Here is a 24,236-nt window from a genome sequence, read left to right on the forward strand (position 1 = left end):
ATTCTGTACTACCTGCTCAATTGTTCTGCAAATCTAAAACTGTTCTAAAAAGTAAGGGCGATTAATTTAAAAATTATTTGTGAGACAATTAAGCAAATATAAACACTATTTGATATGAAGGAATTATTGTTAATTTTTTAGGTATAATAATGGAACTATGTGCTCTATATGTGTGTGTTTTTATCAGTTTTTTGTTTTTAAGTGCACATCTTTTACAGATACATACTGAACTATTCATGGATGGATGAATGAATAAAGTTAAAAGGGTAGACTACAGCAATGTTTCCCAAGGTTTAGTATTCAAGGTGATTTCTGGTGACAGGTAAGGGTGTTTTTTTGTTTGTTTGTTTGTTTTTGCGATACGCGGGCCTCTCACTGTTGTGGCCTCTCCCGTTGCGGGACACAGGCTCTGGACGCACAGACTCAGCGGCCATGGCTCACGGACCCAGCCGCTCCGCGACATGTGGGATCCTCCCGGACCAGGGCACGAACCCGTGTCCCCTACATCGGCAGGCGGACTCTCAACCACTGTTCCACCAGGGAAGCCCCGTAAGGGTGTTTTTAATGTTTAATAGCTATACATTTAATTTAAATACATTATAAAAAATATACAGCTAGCACATCAAACCCATGATTTCACAGATTTTCATTGCTTAGGGTAGGTTTCCCTTAGGAAAAAATTTGTTAAGACTAAAAAAAAACACTTAGGCAGAGGTAGGTTAAGATTCTAGATTCACACTATGTGACCTTAAGCAAGCCAGCTGTTTCAAGGAGTACAGCACCTGCTACATCCAAAGCAGGCACTCAATAAATATTAACTACTGCACTATTGATAAAAAGCCAATCTATCAACAGAACTCCAACAAAGGAGAAAAGACTGGAACTGGGGAGAATGAGTTAAGCACAGAATGAGGGAGCAAAGGAAGCATGAGGGCTTACAGGGGCAATTTGGGCAGGGGCAGGCAAGGCTTCCCCTGTTCTTCTCAATCTCCCCAAATACTGACAATCTGCTGCTGCCCACCTACAACCTGGAAACTCTGCTGCTCCAGAGTCTCTGGCACTTTTAAGAGTCCCAAGCTGCCACCTAACACTCCTCAAACTAAGGTGATACCTAGAGTTGCGGAATCTAAAATAATCAGAAGAGTTTTTCTTTTCTTACCCCAGGCAGGGATGGGAAAGAGCACAAGGTTTTGTAGAGATAAAAAGGAAGGAAGGGAGGAAGGAAAGGAGGGAGGGAGGGAGGGAGGACAAGAGAAAGAAAGAGAGGAAAAGAATCACTATGTGACCTTGAGCAAAAAAATAATTCTCTTCTCCAGTCTCCATTTCCTCACATGCTAAAATGTGGAAAATAAGCCTATCTTTCAAGGTTATGGTGAAGATTAAAAGGAATCGTAGATGTAAATCTGGCATTTAACGAGTGTTAGTTCCCTCCCTCCTTACTTTGGCAGGGTGATAAGAGAACCCTTGGTGAATAAAAGAAGTTGGGGTGAAATACACAAAAATAGTAAAGAGCCTTGGGTTGTATCAGTTTTGAACCAAAATAAAGGAGGAGAGGAATTCTGGGGTCAGAAAGTTTGGGAAATACTGGGAAACATATCATTAAAATGACAATTACCAAGTGAATTTCTAAGAGGAGGAGATTACGTGCAGCATTTACTAAATTTACTTGACCTAAGGAAGCAACTCCCAGTAATAGTGATCCTATTAATCACACACACACACATACACACACACACACACACGAAAAAAAAGGGAGGGGGAGGAAAGGAAAGGTTAGCAGTTTACAGCAGCTGACAAATCCTTCAAAATGACAGCTGTAGTATTACTATCTGGACAGATCAGAAGTCAATGTCTGGTTTAGAGGCAGAGAGGGAGAGAAGGGATGCGTTTTGATCTTCTGAAAGGAGTTACTGATGCCAACAGCTTAATTTTCATGACCAAGTCATCTAAAACTAAGAGATGACAGTGAAACAGAAAACACCAAGCAATGGAGTGAATGTATTCATTTTAAAAGTACATATAAACTTCTGATACAAAATGGTTAATTCTTATTTGCCCTCCTAAATTTATTCCTTCATTCAATCAACTGGGCAATTGTATGGCATGCACTGTGCTAGATGCTGGGAATATGCTATGAACTGAATATGACATGAGAGACGTGATCCTTGTCCCCATGGAGGTTACCTTCTTAATAAAGAAGCTGACTCTAGTGGGGGATTACGCAATACGTTTATCAATTACAGTTATGTTAACAGCTGTGAAGGAAAAGAACTGAATGCTGTAATAATATGACAAAGGGAATCTAACCTGTAGGGGGTACATGGGGGCCCAGACACAATCCCTGAGGAATTGATGCTTGAACTCAGCTCTAAAGGACAAGCAGAGGTTAAATGGGCAAGAAAGGAGTTAAGGGTGAAGCCTCCCTGATAACAAATAATAGATGTTAATGCTTGTTAGGTCAAGACAGAATCTGGTGCACTGGAGGAAGGGGTGGGGGAAAATCACTGTGACTGAAGTACGGAAAGCTGAGGTGAAAAACAGCAAAAATAGACAAGACTCAGGAGGAAGACAGAGGTGCCAAGGCTGCGGTTTCTGACTGTGCAACTGAAATCATCAAAGGAATATCAAAGTAAAAGACAATGGCACTGGAAACCTGGCTAGGGTGCTCTCCACAAATATTAAGACATTTCAAGGAATTTCTATTAAATATAATAGAGAAAAAACTGGACTGGAAACAGGGGTTCACTGCACGTAAACAAAGAAAAGTCTACCTGAAAAGTAGAAGAATTCCCAGCAGAACCTCACTTCCTAGGTCAAAGCAGCAAAGGCTAGTAGGAGTGAGTGTCCCTGAAGCTGTCAGTGAGGCCAGTCGAGACGGATCCTAACGTGCTTCATAAAGAGCACCGGCAGCCGGGGGGCAAGCCAGAGCAGTGACCTGGCTTAAGCTTGCCGCAGACAGTCTGCTGAATAAAGCAGATACTCCTGCAGCTGGCTTCTAACAAAAATGGTCATTTCAATCACAAAAGGGCAGCACTGCCCCAGCCACAACAAACTCAGAAGTTCCTCACCCAGGTGACTTCCTTCTGCTACTCCCCAAATGCACCTGGATCTAGAATCAGCAGAGAAGACAGCTAATCTACATATTTCCCTTTCTTCACGAAAGAAACATAAATAGCCACAAACCTAAGAAATATATGTCCAATATCACTAGTAATTTAAAAAAATAAAATTTTAAATTCTTTAACCAAATTGGGATTTTAAAAAATTATTAATACCTTAAAATGGCATAAACATGGAGAAAAGAGCACTTTCATAGACTATGGTCAGTTTGATATATCATGTTCATATAAATAACAGAAAGTGGGTAAAACCTTTGGCTATATAAAATACACATGCACATTTTTTGTGTACACTCTTTGACTCAACAATTCCACCTCTTAGAACTTACCCCAAGGTAATACTCACAGATTTAGTCAAAAATTAAACTTCAAGAAAGAGCACCACCTTTAAGTTGCTATAAATTAGAAATAACTTAAATGTCTAATAAAGGAGTGGTTTAACTATTTACCATTTGCATGTTCATGCATATTTGGCACCCCTTCAAAATGTTATAAAGAAATGTATGATGGTTCAGAAAGATGTCACAAATATTGCTGAGTTTTAAAGGCAGTTTGAAAAATAATTTTATGTGTGAAAAACAAATATGAAACATATATGAAAGAAAAAATTATGTATATGAAGGCAGAGAAGTATACCAAATATTAACAGCAGTTATCAGTGGAACTTTTTATTCTTTTTGTTTCTTATTTTACATAATTTTTATTTGCAATTTTCCTATAATAAATATAAATTACTTCTGTAAAAAGAAAATATAAGTTTCTTACTCAACATTTTTTCAACAGTTTTTTAACATATGTGTAAATAACAGTACTGGGCTAATTGGGTAACCATGGGAAGTAAAAATGAATCTTGATCCCTATCTCAACCATAAAAAACAATTATTTTGAGATGGTAAAAACATACCGCTTCCAGGAGAAGGCACAGAGTATCTTTAAGACCTTAGAGTAGGCAAAAATTTCATAAACAGGACACAAAAACTAGTAACTATGTAAGAAAAAATTGATTAATTAGACTTCATTAGTATGAAGACCTTCTGCCCACCAAAAGACAATATTAAGACATTGGAAATGCAAGCCACAGAACAGGAGGTGTCTGCAATATGTATGTCTGACAAAGAACTCGTTTCCAGACTATAATAAAGAACTCCCACAAATCAGTAAGTAAAAAGACAACTCAATTTTTTTAAAGGGTCAAAAGATTTGAATAAGCATTTCTCTAAACAAGATAGCTAAATGGTCAATGGGCACAAGAAAAAAATGCTCAACATCATTAGTCGTTAGGGAAATGTAAAATAAAACCACAATGAGATACTATTTCACAACTACTAGAATGGCTAAAACTGAATGACAATGTCAAGTGCTGATGAGGATGTAGAGCAACTGGAATTCTCATACACGGTCAGAGGAACTCTAAGAATGTACAGCCTCTTTGTGAAAAGATCTGGCAGTTTCCTGAAAAACTAAACATACATCTACACTCTACCCCAGCAATTCCACTCCTAGGTATACACAAGAGAAAAGAAATGTCCAAACTAACACTTGAACACAAATGTTCACGCAAGCTTTATTCGTAATAGCCAAACACTGGAAACAACCCAGATATTCATCAGCTGGCAAATGGATAAGCAAAACTGTGTATACTCGTATAATGTAACACTGCTAAGCAATGAAAAGGCACAAACAACTGATACAGGAATGAATCTCAAAAACATGTTAGGCAAAATAAGCCCAACAGACTAAGAGTACGTGCAGTATACGCATGCTGTACCCATCCCATCTATATGAAATTCTAGAACACGCACAACTGATCTACAGTAATAGAAAGCAAGTTACCTGAGGCCGAGGATGCTGTTGAGGGGACTCCAAAGGGTAATGAGGGAAGTTTTTTTTTGGTAGAAATGTTCTATATCTTGATTGTGGTAGTGGTTACATGAGTATATATAGTTTTCAAAACTCAAACAGTATACTTGAAATGAGTACATTTTATTGCATGTAAACTATACATCAATAAGCTGATTAAACAAAAAAACCCCAAAACTACAAAATAGATACCAGTACACACTCATCAGAATGGCTAAAATGAAAAGGATTGGCAAAGCCAAGAGATAACTGGAACTCTCCACATTACAGGTAGGTGTCTAAATTGTCATAAGTGCTTGGAAAACAGTTTAGCAGAATCTACTGAAACTAAACATATGTCTATCCTCTGACCCAGTAATTCCACTCTGGGGTTTTTATAACTGAGAGAACCAAGTGTTTATGTCCACCTTAGAAGTGTTATTCATAATAACAGCCAAAAATTGGAAACAAACCAACTAATTTATCAACAGTAAAATAAATGAATCATGGACTATATATACAATGGAATAATGCACGGAGGGAAAAATACACAACAAAATGGATGAATTTCACGGATACAGTAACGGGGGAGGGGGAACACAAGAGTACATATATATGCTGTATAACTCCATTTATATAAAATCCAAAAACAGCCATAACTAACCTATAATAAAAGAGGCCAGAATAGACCTTTGGGAGGGTCTATTGACTGGGTGAGGCACAGACAAAAGAGCCCTCAAGTGGCTCTAGCATGTTTTCTATCTTGATTTGGGTAGTAGTTACACAGTGTAGTATACACACATGTAAAAAAAATCATTAAGCTGTACACTTAATATTTGTGTTCTATACTGTATGTAAGTTAAAAGCAAAAAATATATATATATGCAAATGCCCTTTAATCTATCTTTGTCCATCCCTTGAAGCTGGATGCTTTTTACACAGTATCCAGGTGTGGCCTCTGTCAGTGTGAGTCACTCTCATTCCCAGTCTACTCAGTTACATGTTCTTCATGTCCACCTCCCTCAGATTATCTGAGCTGGTGGTGCTACTAAATATCTGGAGTAACGGCACTGGAAATGGGACTGGATAAGGTCATGCCCTAACCAGACAGGGAAGATGTCCAAAATACTTATTATTATTATTACCAGTATATATGGTTTTAATAAAGGTGTAATTTCAAGTCTACAGTACAGTCCCTTGTTGATTCACTATCCTTTTGATTAAGTTCTTGCAGAGATTGTGGGGAAAATTAAATACAAGCAGCCAACATTCTGAAAATAAGTACTAGCATTGCTAATATTTTTGCTTGAAAGTTTAGCTCCACAATTATAAGGAAAGTGACTTTTAAAATCATAATATAAATATTCACTTTATAAACTTTCAGAAATAAAGCCATGTCAGAGTTAGACTTTGTTGAAGCACTTTATTTGCATATTGCAAAACTAAACACAGTGGCAACGCATGAAACTATTACTGCTGTCTTCCAAAATTAACCAACAGATTAAAAAATATGTGGTTAAGTTCCAGAAACTGTAATTAATTCATTCACAATCAGTTAATTCATAACTGATTTATGAATGCAAAGCTTTTTAGAGACAGGACTTCATGTTTTAAGACAGTCTGATTTACATTCTCTTCAATACATGCACATACGTACTCATATCTATCAATACAATCTACCCATTCTACATTTAAAATGTCTCATCTCCTCCTCTTCCACACCATCTGTTACTATCTTGTGATTTCTTCCCTGGAACATTACAACAGTCTATTAATTGGTCTCCCTGCTCCACTGCATCCTCCAAACTGACTGCCAGAGTGATCTTTCTAAAGCACAGATTTTGCTCAAACTTTCAGGTCATCTCTCATCTCAAAGCACACCCACTACCCTCACCCTTCCTCTCCTGGAGGGATGACAAGCTCAAAAGTAAAGAAGGCCTTACAGGAGCTATGGTGACCAGGAAAGTACAAGACTTGACTCAAAAAGGCAGCCACTACTCAGCTCCAGTTTTCAGGCAAAACCAGAGTGTTTTCATACGAAATGTCTAATTTTTAAAAATCTATGCAGATCAAATAAAATACATCTGTGGATCTCTATCTACAGGCTACTTGTCTGTAACTTATGACCTAAAGGATGACCCAAGATTTGGTTATAATCTCTTTACAAATTTATCTACCTCAATCCCTTCACACAAACTACACTCCAACAATCCACAGAACTACTTACTCCCAACAGACAATACACACCACTGCCTCCCAGCTACTGTTCATTTGGTTACCTTTGCTATGATATCCCTCCTCTGCCCCAACACATCCACATCCATGTCTAATTTTTGCTCAAGCCCCAAAAGGTAACTTTTTAAAAATTTCCTTTATGAGATTTCCTTTCTTTTCTAGCTCCCACACAACGTATGTCCACCTCTCATGATCCTTAGCAGTTCTCACATTAAACTATACTTTTTTACGTAAAAGACTGTAAGATTCTGGAAGCAAGGTACACATCTGATTCTGTTCTGTATTCCCCACATTACCAAACAGTACCTGTTCGATTACATGCTCAATAACAAATGAATAAAGCTATTTATCTGCCTATTTGCATAACAATTAGTACCTCAAATAGACGGCCATTACACAGTATGATCCCTTAGATTTTGAAAATCAAAAGGCTAACAAGGTTCAGAAAAATATCCCTGTAATATTAAGTTTGAATCAGAACTAACATGAACACATGGTTCATTTTAAATATACGTCTTAGGTCTGTCCACTGAAAAGGTCTAGAAGCAACAACAACCCAACAGTATTGATTTTGTTTCTAAACACCATTCCCCACTAAAAGGAACCAGAGCTTCTTGGAGAAATGGTTGATTCTTGATATGCAGGGAAAAGTAGAAAACCAAGAAACACACCAAAACTGATGGGCTCATGTTAAAAAGGAAGCAGGAGCTATCTTGAAGGGGCTCTCATTAGCCAAATCTGAACATCAATAAAGATTGTAATTGACTGTAAACACAGTGAATAAATAAAATCCATGAGAGTATGGTGATACACAAAAGGAAGGAGGAGAAACGAGATGGCCTCTGTGAATGCTAGCTAACAAATATAGACGAAATGACAGAAAACCACAATTCTGTAACTTACATTGTAATAACTGATTTCAGGCTCAGGATGCTAAAACCACTGGGTGAAAGGCTGTAATGGAACAGGATATTTACAAGGTGCCAAAATATTATCCCATAGTCCTTTGTAATAATAGGGGATAAAACTGTACCTTAATGGAGAGATCTGGCTGCTGCCACCTTAGTCAAGGGATCAAAATTAGCATAGCTCATAATGGGATAACCTGTCATTAAGTGCCTCCCGACATGACTCAATGCAAAGTACACTTCACCTATGATGAAGCATTCTTGTCATTCTTATTAAATGGGCTGCAATCAAGCCTCTCACATAACTTCCAGTTTACAGCAAGTATAGGAGCTAGAGAAACGAGTTAAGTAACACCATGAAGAAATAGTCAGACAAGCGAAGAATGCTGCACACCCTACAGGACAACTAACTGAGCTGGACCCCTAAAAAAAAAAAAAAAATCAATTCCAGGAGAGGGAAAAGGGCAGAGGAACAGTTAAAACAAAAAGAAATTTAAAAGACATCTACAACCAAATACAAAAGGCGTGTTTTATTTGGAACTTGGTTTTTTTTTTTAAAGAGGGGGTGTTTTTTTTAATATTGAACTGAATATTTGTTATTATATTATGGAATTACTTTCATTTTCTTAGATATAAAAATACTATTGTGGCTTTATATATGTATAAAATACATATGACTATATTTAATATTTGGTTATATATGGAGATGTATACTATATACATGGTGTGTGTGTGTGTATGTACGCTTGCTTTTAGAGAGAGACTATCTTAAGAGATACATGCTGAAATGTTTAGAGGATGGGGTATCATGTTTGCAACTTACTTCCAAATTGTTTAACAACAAAAAAGGGTACTTATTTGGGGAGAGAAGGACAGAAAGGGGAGGAGAGGGACAGAGGAAGAAGGGAGGGAACGGACGAAGGGACGACCAAGGGGGGGAGCAGAGAAATGATCCAAATACAGCAAAATGTTAACAACTGTTGAGTCTAGGTGGAGAGAGTATACAGGTGTTTGTTGTACTGCTTTTTTCCCCAACTTTTATATGTATGAAATTCTTCATAATAAAAAGTTATGGGGGAAAAGAGAGAACAACTTTAAAAGCAACCAGCTTAAAACCAATGTAAAACCTTGAGAGTGTCAGGAAGTAAGAGTACTCTCAAGCAAAGCCTGTGAGAGTGTAAACTGTTGCCATGTGACTGGAGGACAATGTGGCAATGTCTATCAGATTTTTTAAAGCACCTATCCAGTGACACTCCCAGGAATCTGTCCTGAAGATATACTCCTCCACATGTGAAATGACATACACGTCAAGTTATTTTTTACAGCATTATGTATAACAGCAAAAGACTGGAAATAGCCTCTATCTGTAACAGCCCAGACTGGTTTCACAAATTATGGCACATATAATAAATCAGCGTGCATCTTTTAAATTATCTCTTCAAAAAACATGAGAGTTCTTTGGAAACTGATATGAAAGATGACCATGTCATATTTTACATTAAAAAAAATCAAGGTGCAGAATAATGTGTATAGCACACACACACATATATGAAAGCTACACAAGAATGTGGTTGAGTAGCTGGAGCTAAAGAGAAGTGAGACTTTTTTTTCCTTACTGTGTACTCCTTTTTGCACCTTATGAATTTTGTACCATAGACATATATAATGTATTCAAAAAAGTTTTTTGTTAAGTATTGATTGACTTTAGCTGTAATGAAGTCTTCACATCTCCATGCTTTCATTACTAAAACCTAATTACAGTGGAGTTATATAGCACACCTGGGAATAAGGGTCTGAAGTCAGTACATAAGGTGAAAACAGCATATAGTAAAAATCTGCCTTAAAAATCTCTTAAATATACGCCACACTGGACCAACACACCATCTCAATAATTCCTACACAGCTAATTTTCATACCAGCACTTGAACAGTTTGCTGTTTCTTCAACTGACTAGTAGATTAAACAGCTGGCTTGTACTTCGGCCTCATGTTGTGATGTTAAAAATGTTTCTTTAAAATAGCATAATCACACTCATCACAGCTAGATGAGAAGCATTCAGGAATTGAGACAGGCTGAGAGAAGAGCAAATTTCCATTCCCCATTTCACGTTTGGTCCAGAATGTTCACTGTTTAGGTTAGTTTTCCCTTGCTTTTGTCACCAGATGTAAAGAAATGAATTTGATAAATGTATGAAAGATGTGTAGTGACAACATGGTGCTTTCTAAAATACATTTCAAAAACAGTACCTCTATTAATTAAACAAACCACTACAGTGGAAAAAAATATCACAATCCAAATATAATGGACTAATTTGCTGATTGGGAACAGGCTGTAACAATCCCCAGATCAATGTGAGAAGGACAGAGTAGTAACACCTCTTGAGAGACATCACATATGATCTCATAATCTGAGCTGTAGCCCATTCCTTTATATTAGTATTTCCATACAGATATATAGATTCTTCAATCTTTACTCCGAGTTATCTTCTAACTCCAATAAGTAAAGTTAGCTATCACTGAAGCTAAATAAAAACTCCCAAATCTTTCTATCCCTGCTCTCTCTGGTGAGCGCCAGATCAGTATTCCTACTAGATACTTCTCCTTTTAGAGGATTCACCCATAGGCTACTCAAATTCACTACAAACTGAACTCATTCTTTCTCCTCCCTCCACTCCCCCCAGTCTGTTCTTCTAGTATTCCCTATCTTGGAAGAGAGAACAAACAACCATTCTGGCGCCCAAGGCAAAAATCTAAAACTATACTATATTCCATCCATCTCTTTCTCCTATAACCAATCCCCGTTTGGTAGGTCCTGCCACCTACATCTCTTTTAAGCCCACCCCATCTCCACCATGCCCACTGTCAATGCTTTGGTTTGCCTTCATCATTGCACACTTGAACGAACTGGTCTCCCTGCCTTGAGTCTCTTCAATCCATCTTACAGACACCTGAAAAGTTAACTTCTTAAAATGCAAATTTGGTTACATCACTCTTTCTATTTTAAGAACAGAAGGATCAAGAACAAGTCCCAAAGTAAAGATATAGTAAGCTAAACACAAGCTCATTTAATAACATGATATAATGCAAAGAGAATGTACTACCAGGCATATTTTTTATGAGTATATTCCTATTCTACCTCACACTATATGACCAAATTAAATAAGCTATTAAGTGTGTTTCAGTAGAAAGAGGCCTTAGGGAAGCAAGGAAAATTCAACTGCCTTCTTAAAGAGAGTCAAAAATGAACACAAAATGGATCCTAACAGTGATAAAGGTGCCTTAAGGAAAACAAGGAGTTTCCCAGACCTAAAAAACAAGAGTGCGTTCAAGCTGAATGTAAATATTAACATGCTTAAAATGAATGCCGTAATCAGAAAAGGATTTGGGAAGTAAAAACAAGCAGAGAAGCTGAAGGAAGACAGAAAAACCATCCATCCCTAAAGTAAAAGCTGAATGAGGTTGTCTCAGTCCCAGGCCAGCACATGTCACTTCCCTGGTCAAGTCCATGCTAACGAAACCACGTGACTATGATCTGACCTGGTAGGTAAAGTCTACCCACTGGACAAGAATATTTCGGTCATTTGGCTTGAGTCTTCAGTTTCCTCTAAATATCTCTTCTCATTTGAAAAACTTAAACTGGCATGTTATAAGTAGGATCTAGTAAGGAAGTCTACCTATCAGAAAAGTTTATATTAATCATGCCAACAAGCACATATCATTATAAATTAATAAACTGGAATTCTGGCTTTACACATCAGTCTTGCACAGCTGGTTAATGAATTTAAGTCTAACCGTGGGATAAGGTGCTGGCTTTCAGCATGCTGACAAGATCAGATTTTAAGGGTGTTAAATCCAAGACCAGACCTAGGATGAAGGTAAATTCTATAACTGTATTTGTGGCTATTAAAATTAATTAAAATTTAAAATTCAGTTCTTCAGTTAACAGAGCCACATTTCAAAATAGCCACAAGTGGCTAGTGGCTACCATATTGAACAGCACAGATAATGAACATTTGCATTATCCAGAAAGTTCTAACTGGACGGCACTGTTCTGGAAGACAACCTTAAACTAACCCTACTGTGAGTCCTCTCGGGAAACAGGCTGAGATAGTCTTGGATGGCTAACACAGAATCTGAGATCTAGACTATTTTCTACAGAAGGTACGAAATAGATACTCAGCAACCATTGTTTCCTTTCCCTTTGCAATGATTTTTTGAAATCAGAATACAGTTTTAGTCTTCAGGATTTCTGCCCCTCTTTTTATCACTGGATGGTATTTTAAACTTGAGGCACAGACATTAGAAGCACATTCTCTGAAACGAAACTGCTTAGATTCATGTCTCATCTTTGTCTCTTACTAGATGTGTGACCTTGAACATGTTCCTTAACTACTCTATCCTTCAGTTTCCTCATAACTAAAGTGGAAATAAGGGTACCTACATCATCGGGTCACTATGAAAATGAGTTTACACATGTAGAGTGTTCAGAATTGTGCTCAATACAGAGTAACTGCCCATTAAGTGTAAACTACTACTACTTTTCCTACTACCACCACCCTGAGAGCTCTTCACGTGACAAGCGTGAAAAATGCTCAACTAGAAGAAATACTAACAAATATAAAAAGTAAAACATGGATCACAAAGCCAGAGTGTCAGCCTATGATAAAAAGGTTTTTTTTTTTTTTTTTAAGGGTAAAGGAAATGGGTAATCTGGAGTGATTAAATACCAGAAAAAGTCATGAGTTGCCTGACAATGTCTTACTTGTAAGGCTGATAAACCACAGACCAAAAGAAGTCTACACAGGGACTTCCCTGGTGGTCCAGTGGTTAAGACTCCATGCTCCCAAGCAGGGGGCCCAAGTTCCATCCCTGGTCAGGGAACTAGATCCCACATGCTGCAACTAGAAGAGCCCACATGCCGCAACTAGAAGAGCCCACATGCCGCAACTAAAGAGCCTGCATACTGCAATGAAGATCACGCGTGCCGCAACTAAGACCCGGCGCAGCCAAATAAATAAATAAATATTTTTTAAAAAACATGCTAAGAATGTCACTGTTAAAAAAAAAAAAAAGAAGTCTACATAATAAGCTACTGAGCTATTTAAATAACCATATAAGTAAGGAGGAACTGAGAAGATACAGGTTTGAGTTCACTAGACCAAATGATACTTCCCTGTATAAAACACATTTTGACATGCAAATGTATAGCCTCTCTTATACTTCCTAAGTTACCTTTAGGTTCACTTGGTGACTGACTAAAGATCTTCTAATCTTTTCATTAAGAAGGGAGAACACCAGATACAATTAAGATACCATGCCAAACAATGATCCATCATGTGTTCTCCAAGTGAAAACCCACTGTAGAAAACCGCATCTTACTCTAACAGTATATAGACAATACGAAAATCCTGAAGTTGAAGTATAAACTTCAGCAAATGTAGTCAGATGGAAAGAGCCAGAGCTCTGGAGGCACACAGGCTCAAGCTTAAGCTTGGCCTTGCCATGTACTAGCTGTATGACCCTGGGCAAATTGTACTTAATGCTCATGAGCTTCATTTTACAATCTGTAATATACACGTAAAGCAGGTGCCAACTAAATAAGAAATATATGTAAAGAGCTTACAATAGTGCCTGGCACTTAGTAGATGCCCAGTAAACAGCAGCTACAGTAAGTACATCGTCCTGAGAAGACCCTCCAGGAGTCCTAAGAATAAAAGACCACTACTTTACATGGTAAATACAAAAATTATTCTGACCAGGTAATAACTACAAATCATGAGATAATGCCACAAAATTGTCATTTGCTTTCCATAGTTTATAACCTATTCCTCAAACAAATGTCCCTTGTTTACTGTACTGTATTCCCTGTTAGGCTATGACTACAAAACTTTTGGGCCTATTTAATAAAAATAACTGCATTTCTTACACTGAAACAAAGTTTTTACTAGCAAATACCTTCACTAAACCACACCCAAACATGAACACTATGAATAAATGTCTAACATTTCTTCTTTCTCTATTATAATGGAAAAAAATAAAGAAATTTTAAGTTTCTCTCAGTGAGTTGAGTTCTACATAACAAAACAATACAGGGTAATTGCTTACCTGGACAATATTTTGTACTTCAGATCCACCAATCCAGAATGAATGGGGGTATTCCCTTTCAGACTAGTCTGAGAAAAGACAGCAGTCAAGCAGCTTCCAAGATTCTTTCCGCTTACTGTATCCAGCTTTCTTCAACAAAATCCCAAACATGCACTTCGGTAACTGTTGAAAGACAGAAAGCAATCCATACACCCACCATGGCACCAGCGGCAAAGGACAGCCACCAAGAAATGGAAGGGTCAATGGAGTGGTGGATCTGAAGCACAGAAAGAGTTACAACCCTTGAGTCAGCTATTTGGTATAAAAGGTCTGTAGTAGCACTGCTCATCTCTGTGTTGAGAGAAGGATAAGAAATTCTACATAACAAAGAAGGAAACATCTCTAATACTATTATTTGTTCATGATAAATATCATGCAATTTCCAAATGCATGATAAAAATTTCTTCTATTATGCACATAAATTGTCCCAGATCATTCAGCTACAATGAATTTTATCCATTTTCTAAGACAGCTCCTCTACTATTACAGAAACTTTGTCAGCCAAAGTTAATATAGGAGGGCTCAAATGTCTCCCAATCAAAATATGTATTTAAGCACCTAACAAGAAATCTTTTGGTTTGCCACATATAAGAAATCAAATCTTCACATCTCTCAAATCTTCCACCCTCAGCTGAAATACAGGACATTTTAAGACATGTGACATAACTTTAAGAGTAAACTTCTGACTCAATAAAGGCCAATCCCCCACAATGGCCAGTCACTGGGTAAATTAGGGAAAATAATAAAGAACACTAATAAACAATTTACTAGATAACACCTTTAAATACATAAGCCCACTCCACATTATATCAACATTCTTTTATTACCATACCAACTCTTCCATTAGACTGTAAACTCTAAACAAACTACAAGGGAGAGAGAAAAAGACATTCAACAGAATGACATAGATAAAAACTTAAAAATCCAAAGACTGTGAAGCTGCTTGCACATAAATTTGCTACTTCCTCAACTGTCACACTACTGCCAAAATGTTCTGGCAGTAATTATAATACCTACCTTTATTGAAGGGTTACTAATGGGCCAGGCCTTTTACATTCATTACTCATATTTAATTCTCAAAAAATATGAGAAGAAATAACTTGCCCACAGTCCCATATCTAGTAGGTGGTAGAGCCCATGCCCTTTTCACAGAATACTGTGGCGTCCCAAGTCCACAGTCCATGGATCAGAAAGACCATGATTCCTGGGGCAGAAGAAACCAAGCTTTAAGCTAACTGACGTCAGAAGGGAGAACCACAAAAATACAGAAGAGTTAAGTATTTCAGCCTAGCTGAACTAAAATACAACTGAACTTGTTGAGCCATCCTGAAAGGGCTGACTCCCCTGATCTAGCCACTTAAAAGCATTTCAGTAACAAAAAGCCATGCAATTCTAAGGCCCACAATATTAATTTTATAACAAAACACATTATAACGTTGCCCAAGTAGACTGTGTTTAGCAGCAAAGATGTGTCTGTGACAAAGAATCCCAAACCCAGTTGAAACCAAGGAATTTTTAAATTCCAAGATCAATAAATAGTCCACAGGCAAAGACTAAAGATGTTCTGATTTTTCATGTTACAGGCAAAGCAACTGAGGTGACTGACTGAAGTACAAGTCTAAGATTAACCTCTTCATAACGGGTGGAAATATGTTAATACCCTCAACTTAAAGGCATTATTTGAGTAAAATCACAAGCAAAGAATAATTGCTCAAGCTCTTCTCATTACTCTAGAGCCTAAGAATAAACTAAAAACCCAATTTTGACAAAAGCTGCTAGTGGGCTAGCAGTTAACTGCTAGAGCAATATACTCTGCTTTTCAAAGTATAACTCACTGCTATAACCAAAATGCCGAACAATTATAGCAAAACACAGCCACAACAATTTGACTAACGGACTCACTTCTGAACCTCTTGCATTGTCAGGGCTTTTTCTTGTATTAGTGAGTTAATTTTCCCCCCTTCCCTTCAAATAAACATTTACTGAATGGCTAATTGGTGGCAGGCCTTATGCTAGAGAAACAAAGATTAATAGATGCCAGACCAGGAACGTAAGGACTGACTGCTTCCTGTCCCCTGCCCCTTTCTCTCTGAGTCTCCTAAGCAATCATTTCACAGAACCAAAACATATTTTATTATTAGTTCCCAAAACTGGTTAAGTGTTCTGAATTTAACTCTCAAAAAAAAAAAATACTCAGGTTCCTTTTTCTTAACAGCAGAGCTCTCATTTTTCTTTTTCTTCTGTGGATCGGAGGTTTGCTATTAGAGAATGGTTTCCTATATTCATTGTACTTTGGTATTTGCCCATCTCTCTACTCGGTCATCTTTTTCAATTTACATGTTAATGTTTCACTGTTTCTACTTCACTGCTTTCCATTCTGTGAAGGTCTTCATTGTTGACTAACCCTGAGAGGGAATTTCCTAAAAAATGTTTCCTGCTGACATCACTGAACTCTGCAATCTTTGAATTTTGTTAAAACAATAATAAGATCCAGGTTAGAGATACCCTACTGGACTGTCAGGTCTTCCTGGCTGGTCTCTCATTTGCCTACAAAGACAAGCTTCCTGTGAGGCAATTACGATCAGCAGAAACTGAACTGAGGGTAACAAGCACTTTCTTGACCAACAGGTTTTTCCCCTTTTCTCAACTAATTCAATGAACAACAATACAACTCAGGAGGAAATCTTGTAGGATAGTCACCACTTATTCTGTTAAAGGTCAAAATCACCAGCTTTGCTAAAACAAGAATAAGAATTTGAAAATCCTAATTTCCTTGTCGAAACTAAATTGATCAAACATAAATGACAATGCTCAATGTTAATACGAACAATTACCAGTCTCTTTCTACCAGGATACCTAAAACAGGGTTAAGTGGGTTCTCTCCACAGGTAGAGTACATGTCTAATTATGGCTAATTGGTAGTTCTTAGTAATTGTAACAGTACTTCCCAGATTTCCAAGACAGTACTTATTCTGTATGATTTCATCATCTCCTCCAAAGATGCCTCGTTAAATGTATGGCTAAAAGCAACTGAATTTTAGGCCTCTGTAAAGCTTCACAATTAAATACACACACAAATCGGGGGGAAAATTTAAAACCTTCCTCACATCATCTGTCTTGATTGTGCTTTACAAAATATGGTCCCTGTACTTGTGGGGAGAGTTAAGCTTGGCAGGTAGTTGCTGAGAGGCAAGTCTTTGCAAGGTCCTTTCACATGCATCTCTCATAATCCTTCCAGCAGCAATACCTACATTTTCTTATTTTTATACATAATGAAATCATACCAGAGTTTAAACGTTAACGTTCTTAAGGTCACACAGCCAGCAAGTGACAGCTAAGATACAAACTCAGGTGTTTCACTCTAGAGTCCATGCCCTTTATGCTAAATCACGCTTCTCTAAGGTCACAGGATCCTTAGAACTTATCGACTGTTCGGCAAGTTCACGTCAACAGATATAAAAGGAGTTTGGTTTTCTCAGTCCTTCTATCAACCACTCTCTAGGATGTATATAAATCAATCTGTATGTGTATAAAAGTCTGTAAATAATGGTTAAAATGTCTATGAATGTCTGTGTACCACATCCCACCTTCCTTTTCCCCTTAGCAGTCTTTCTCGTCTATCCATCTCCAACTTTGTCTTAAGATTATCAAAAGGAAATCTTTTTTTTTTTTTTTTTTTGGCGATACGCGGGCCTCTCACTGTTGTGGCCTCTCCTGTTGCGGAGCACAGGCTCCAGACGCGCAGGCTCAGCGGCCATGGCTCACGGGCCCAGCCGCTCCGCGGAATGTGGGATCCTCCCGGACCGGGGCACGAACCCGTGTCCCCTGCATCGGCAGGCGGACTCTCAACCACTGCGCCACCAGGGAAGCACCAAAAGGAAATCTTAAAAAGTTTTCACAGCGTGGAAAAAAAACTAACGTTAATTTATATCAATACCTACTGCACACCCAAGTGTGAAGTGTAGTGAAGGATTCAAAGGACAATCAGATACAGCCTCTGGAAGAGAAGCTTAGACATGATCAAACTTTTATGATACACAGGAAGGTCTGATAAGTCCCATAAGAGTTAGGAACAAATTATCATAAGAACTAGTGATATAGGTGAGAATTTCCAGAAAAGAAGATGGCTAAGATACAGGCAGACAGCAATAATACACGCAATCAACAGGAAAGTTCAACTCAACATTTACTGAACACCTACTACAAGAGGCACTGTGAGGAGTTTATCACTTAATAGGGGACACAAACAGGAAACTATAATACAAGCCCAGAAGATGTTCACTGCCACAAGATAAAGTGTCAGAACTCATTCATTTAACGACGATTATCATATAGGCAGTGCTATAGACAAAAAACCAAAATGGTATCTGCCACCATAATATAAACTGACATCAAAAAGAGAAGGCATCTAAACTGTGTTCTGAGGGGATAGTACTTTATCAGCATAGGTGGAAGAGAGGATTGTTGAGACCTGACCTAAAGCAATTTGGCCAGAGCACCAACTATTAGGTCCTTCCCATAAACATCCGTAGCCTTAAATACATGGGTTTAGGTCAGTTCATATCAGTGCTGACAAAGGAAACAGTGAGCAGAATCTGAAGAACCACGGATCCCCACGCTTTGGCTGGAATATAGAATAAGTGAGGAATGTGAGAAGAAAAAGCTGAAGAGAGGCTGGAATTTGAATTACTAAGACTTGAAATGCTTTCTTTCCGTTAAACTGTAAATATCACCAGATGGAAGCCAAGATCCCAGGTACCTCACAGCACAGAAAAGTTTGTTTCTAGAATTCATAGAACCAAACAGTACTACTCAGAAAAATACATGTGCTGTCCTGTAAACCTATGTAATGGGTTAGCGATTCTTCTGTGCTATACAGAACTCGCAGTTTTCAGGGGACAGCGGTCAGGGGCCAAAGAGTGGCAAGACTTGTGAGCAGGATCATGTTTATCCTTGTCAAATCTGAAAGGACATCTAACCTACTCCTAAATCAGGAGTAAAAATTGATAATATTTGAGCCACAGCCTCTTGAGGCAGGTCAGTGAGGTCTATGCATATGCATGTGATTTATTTCATTTGGACCCTACTTAAACTTCTGTCTACTTTATCTGCATTTGGTAAATCAACACATGGCTAGTGGCAGATGAGGGTAAGTGACGGTGACAGAGTAAGACCCAATTTCTTAAAGGAGTCACTAAACAATCCCACTTATTCCACTCAGAAAGCCAATGACAAGGCGGGTAGGGGGACACAAAAAGATAAATATTTCTAATAACGTCACTTAGTTTCTTTCATCTCCTTGGCCTTGTGGCCTGTTTGTACTTCAATAGCTCTAAAAATAGATTTGATATTACAGCTTCTTAATAAGATCCAATATATTTTACCTATATCACTACATTCGACAAGTAATATAGCCATTTAGAGATAACACAGAGGGGAATGACTCACTTAAGGTCACTTAGCAAAGAGGGGAACCATTCAGAGGCTAACAACAGAGTATAAACTACCCATTACTTGTGTAAAGGGGGGAAGGGGTACGCTCACACCCACAGAGGAAGCAGGATTATCTTTCCCAAACTTTTAACATTAACTTCTGCTATCTTCTAATAGGAAAGACTAACCATCTTTTTCCAATTAGCAGCTATGTGAGTGCTTTCTAGTAATAAGTGCCTGAACATAAACTCATACTACTTCTAACTCAAGTGTTAAATATCATGTGATACACAATGCACAGGTTTCATTCTTTCCGGTGAAGTCCACCACGCTAGACAAAGTCTGGTGAACTTTTGTATATTTCCAAATGGATTACTACTTTTCTACCTCATTAATAATAAAGCTAATTTTACCAAAGTCAGAAGTTTGAAAAACAGTCCCACAAGCTAGGTACAGTACTGGGCCCACATCAAGCCACGAAAGTCGTTTGGTGGTTAAATTATTCACTGTCAGCAATCGTAAATTCAGTTGGCTCGATCAAGAGTTTATAGTCTATATTAAAGACTGAATCCTACGAGGTAGGTCAGCTGCAGAAGCACTTTTTGTGGACCTGGCCACAGGCAGGGGTAGGAGTCACAATGGGGGTTATATTTTGAAGATTTAATGATTCTGCTATCACCAGTTTTACTTCCCAGTAAACTAAAAAACTGCAAGAAAAAAAGCAAGAATCAAAATCAAAGAAAGTAGAGGAATGAAGATTAAGAAATTGGTGAAACCCAAGAACTGTTTCCTTTCTTTGAAACAGCAAGCTCTGGAATATCAAATGAAAGTTATCCTGTTAACCATTAAGTACCGAACTGGTACAGGCAGCACAATCACAAATATTTGAGTACTGAAGCTGACTCATAAAATTCTAAAAATATTTCATGCTTTAGGCTTTCAAAGTACCATCAGTTTAACCCCTCCCCCTCCTTTCATCATGTTATTTTGAAATGTAAATGTTTTTAACCTAGTTCTGGAAACTCTAATTAAAACGCAGTGAATACAGAAAAGCCACATTCAATTAGATTTCAAGGCATTATCATTCCTACATCTGATCCTGGATTTAGTAAATCAGCTGTTAAGTACCTGTGCTATCAACTACACTAAAATAAATACATATATGTTTAGGAAAAGAGTTGCCTAAGAGTCTTAACTGCTTAACTGGTAGCCCTTTGAGGGACTATAAAAATCCGTTTATAAAAAGCCATTGTAAAAAAAAAAAAGCCATTGTAAAATTGATCTAGAGAATCACTTTGTTAAATTTTCTAAGAATCCCAGTTTATAACGTCCTTGAAAAGGCTGAAATATCTTTTCAGGTCATAGACAAGTACAATCATGTAAAATCAAAACTTATGAGCACTGGATGCTAGTATATTTAGGCCAGAAATTTTTTTCTACATCCATTCAAAGACATTAAATGGATTACACTGTACTTACTCTAATTCTTTTTCAAACAAATACTATTTATTTATTTAGGCCACACGGTGCAGTCTGTGGGATCTTAGTTCCCTGACCAGGGATCAAACCAGGGCCCTCGGCAGTGAAAGCACTGAGTCCTAACCACTGGACCACCAGGGAAGTCCCTAGTTATTTTTTAAATGAATGGAAATGGAAGGAGCACTGAACAGCCAATTTCAAAGAGGTACCAAGTTACAATTTTTTGCTATGCAGTACTCCTCCTGTTGTAAGTATATGTATCATACACACATAAGAATATGTACTATGTATGTAACTCCAATTAAGATATTTTACCAAAATAACCCCATACAAAATTTGAAGAATATCAAAGGCTTGACCTCAAAAGTTTGATAAATTGTACTGAAAGGAAAAATTACTTAATAAATGAACATCAAAAACTCATAAGTATCAGTATCCCTTAGAAAGCAGCCATACGTGCGCACACACACACACACACACACACACACACACACACCAGAAACTACCAGAGCTTTTTTTCCCTCTAGTTTTCAAGACTGCTGGAGAAGTCTAGTGAATTATGCAAAGGACAGCAAATATTAAGCTGCCTCTGTATTTATGCTACTGTACTTCCATTTTTAAAACATGCATCTCAACTCCCCAGATACCATCATCCACAGAAACCATGCAGCTATCCAACAGACTTTCAGTGTCACCATTTATTATTTATAGCATTAAATGGGGGAAGTGGCTCTGATGTCACCGACCCTACCCAGTGGAATCACTGACTCAATAAACATTTTCACACTGGAGAAAATCTGGCTAGGAAAACATTTTGCTGTGTTAAGTAGAGTCTTTCACCTTTCCTCTCAACCCTGGGGTAGAAGTTGTTACTGTGTTAGGAGAGATACAAAGAAACTGTCAAGGTTTCCACAGGAGGAAAACCTGAGCATGTCCGTTTGCTGAGGCAAAGACTTCCCCCTCCCAACTCTCCGGAGCCCAGTTTGATTCCCCTAACGCTCAAATTGCCATATTTTACTTCTTCCACCAAATCATCCACCAAGTAGGAAATTCTTCATTTCTACTAGCCACTCTCTCGTGGTCCTGTTTCTAAAAACCCGTTCTGACTCAAAGTCCTAAGGCGGAAGGGGGCTGGGGTGTTCGCGGGGCCAGGAAGTTTGGCCTAGCTACCAAAGGTTTCTAACAGAAGAGTGATCGCCGCCCCAGGGCCCTAGGACACCCCCCCTCCCCCTTTTTCTAGAAGAAAGAACTGGCGGCAGTGACGAGGACAACCCCTCCCCCCTCCTCCCCAATTTCCCAAAGCAGCTTTGGAAAACGTGAAGTTACAGTTTCTCTTTCCTGGGAGATGGAATCCAGAGTACCTGGGGCCTTGCTATGCAAACATCCCTCTCGGCCGAGTAAGAAACCCTTTGTCCGAGAAGCCGGACACCACAGGGGGCCGGGAAAGAAGCCCCTTATCGGCCACATCTTCAAATCCGAGAGCTCTCCACCTCCACCCCTGTAGGGCCTGTGCCGGCATCCTCACAGCCCTAGGTTGAAGACAGGGTGCTGGGACCCCTTGTAGGACGCGGAGGCCGAGGCCCTAACCGATCTTCTCGGTACCCTCTCCCATCAGCATCTCACTCGGCCTGAGTGGGGCTTGCAAGAGCGATGCAGGCCTGGACCGGAGAAACAGAGAAAAAAAGAAAGAAAAAAATCCCTTCTAAGGGGGGAATGAGATGCTAGAGCTAGTGCGAGCTAAGGCCACAGCATAAGCGAGCGAGGGTCGTTCGAGACATGGGCCAAGAGACAGGAGGAAGGGAGGGAGGAAAAACGAGGGGGAGGGAGGAAAAACGAGGGGCATGGAGGGGGCCGGGCCAGGTCCGGCCTGAAATCTCGAGGGATCCGGAGGAACCGCGCCGGGCCGGAGGCCAGGGAAGGCGGGGGGCCCAGGTCCCGGCCGAGGCAGCGAAGAAGGGTCAGGGCCGACCTCGCGCGGGAGGTGGGCAGGCCCGCCCGGAGCCGGACGGACGGAAGAACGGACGGTCCAACGGCCCGCACTCACCATGAGCTCGATGGTCTTGTCCTCAATCACCGAGTCGGGCTCCATGGCGGCCCCGGCGGCCCCGCCTCGCTCTCCCCGCGCAGCAGCGAACAGCCCGGGCGGAGGAGGCGACGGCGGAGGCGGCAGAGGCGGAGGCGGCTATCGCACCCACTCTAGCTGCCAGCCCGCCCGGGCCGCCGGCAGCTCCGCCCTCCCCCTCGGCGAACGCAGTACGCAGAGCTAGGACTACAGCTCCCAGCAGGCGCCGCAGGCCCTGTAGAGCGTTGTGGGAACGAGAAGCCGACACCAGGCCAATCTCTCCTGACAGCTCGAAGCTGAATTCTGAGCCGAAAGTAGCACTGGACTGTGAATGCGAGACGTGCAGACCTAAAGAATTAAGGGGTGCCTCAAGGTGGGGCCTCGGGAGCGATACGACTACATGTCCCAGAAAGCCCTGCGCTCGGGTTCTCTTTCCGGCTAGTTTCTCCTGACTTCCTGGCAGCCCAAGGCTACCCAGACCCGGACGGAAACTCGGAGGCAACTCTTCGCTTGACAGATATCCTGCGTGCGCGACTGATTTCCGCACATGCGCGGTCGGTGTCTGCAGGGCCCAGGACGCCTAGGTAGCGGAGCGGCTGGTGCGCTGTCGTCTATGGTAGAGTGAGGTGTTGGCGACAGGTGGGTTCTAGATACTTTTGGAGGGGATGGTTTTGGGGCTCAGGTGTGGGAGGGGGCCAGCGAAGGAGAGAAGTTCGGGCAAAGCTCTGAGAGTACGGGCGTCCCGGGAGGGAGGGGTTTGGAAATTTAGTTGGGGAAGAGGAGGTTTATGGTCTGTATGCACCACGTACTGGGAGGAGATGAGAGGTGAAAGGGAGCCTGTGTATATTGAGCCCCTCTTATTCATTTGTTCAGAAAATGTTTTTTAAACTTCCAGCCTCTGCCGGGTACCAGTCTAGGCACTGGGAATCAGCTCTGAACCTTACAGACAAGGGCTCTCTTCTTATGGAGCTTAATTCTAGTGGGGGTTGGGGGGGAGAAGACAGGCATTAACCACAAG

The 24,236-nt window shown here is 39.7% G+C and overlaps 1 protein-coding gene across 6 annotated transcripts in view; it reads right to left on the reverse strand.

Moving 5' to 3' along the window:
• The window catches only part of FBXW11 (F-box and WD repeat domain containing 11), a 133,436-nt gene extending 109,958 nt beyond the window's left edge, over positions 1-23,478 (reverse strand). For 4 of the 6 annotated variants that reach the window (XM_029215868.1, XM_029215871.1, XM_029215866.1 and 1 more), the window contains exon 1: positions 23,201-23,478. In XM_029215868.1, coding sequence (XP_029071701.1) covers positions 23,201-23,245 — 45 coding nt within the window. In that variant the 5' untranslated portion in view covers positions 23,246-23,478. Of the gene's footprint in view, positions 1-14,205; positions 14,368-23,200 lie in introns of all 6 variants that reach the window. The other 2 variants (XM_029215872.1, XM_029215869.1) reach the window with 1 other exon arrangement.
• Positions 23,479-24,236: the final 758 nt, after the last annotated feature.

Source organism: Monodon monoceros, unplaced genomic scaffold (genome assembly GCF_005190385.1).
Source record: "Monodon monoceros isolate NGI ecotype Baffin Bay Population unplaced genomic scaffold, NGI_Narwhal_1 Super_Scaffold_12, whole genome shotgun sequence".
NCBI lineage: Eukaryota > Metazoa > Chordata > Mammalia > Artiodactyla > Monodontidae > Monodon > Monodon monoceros.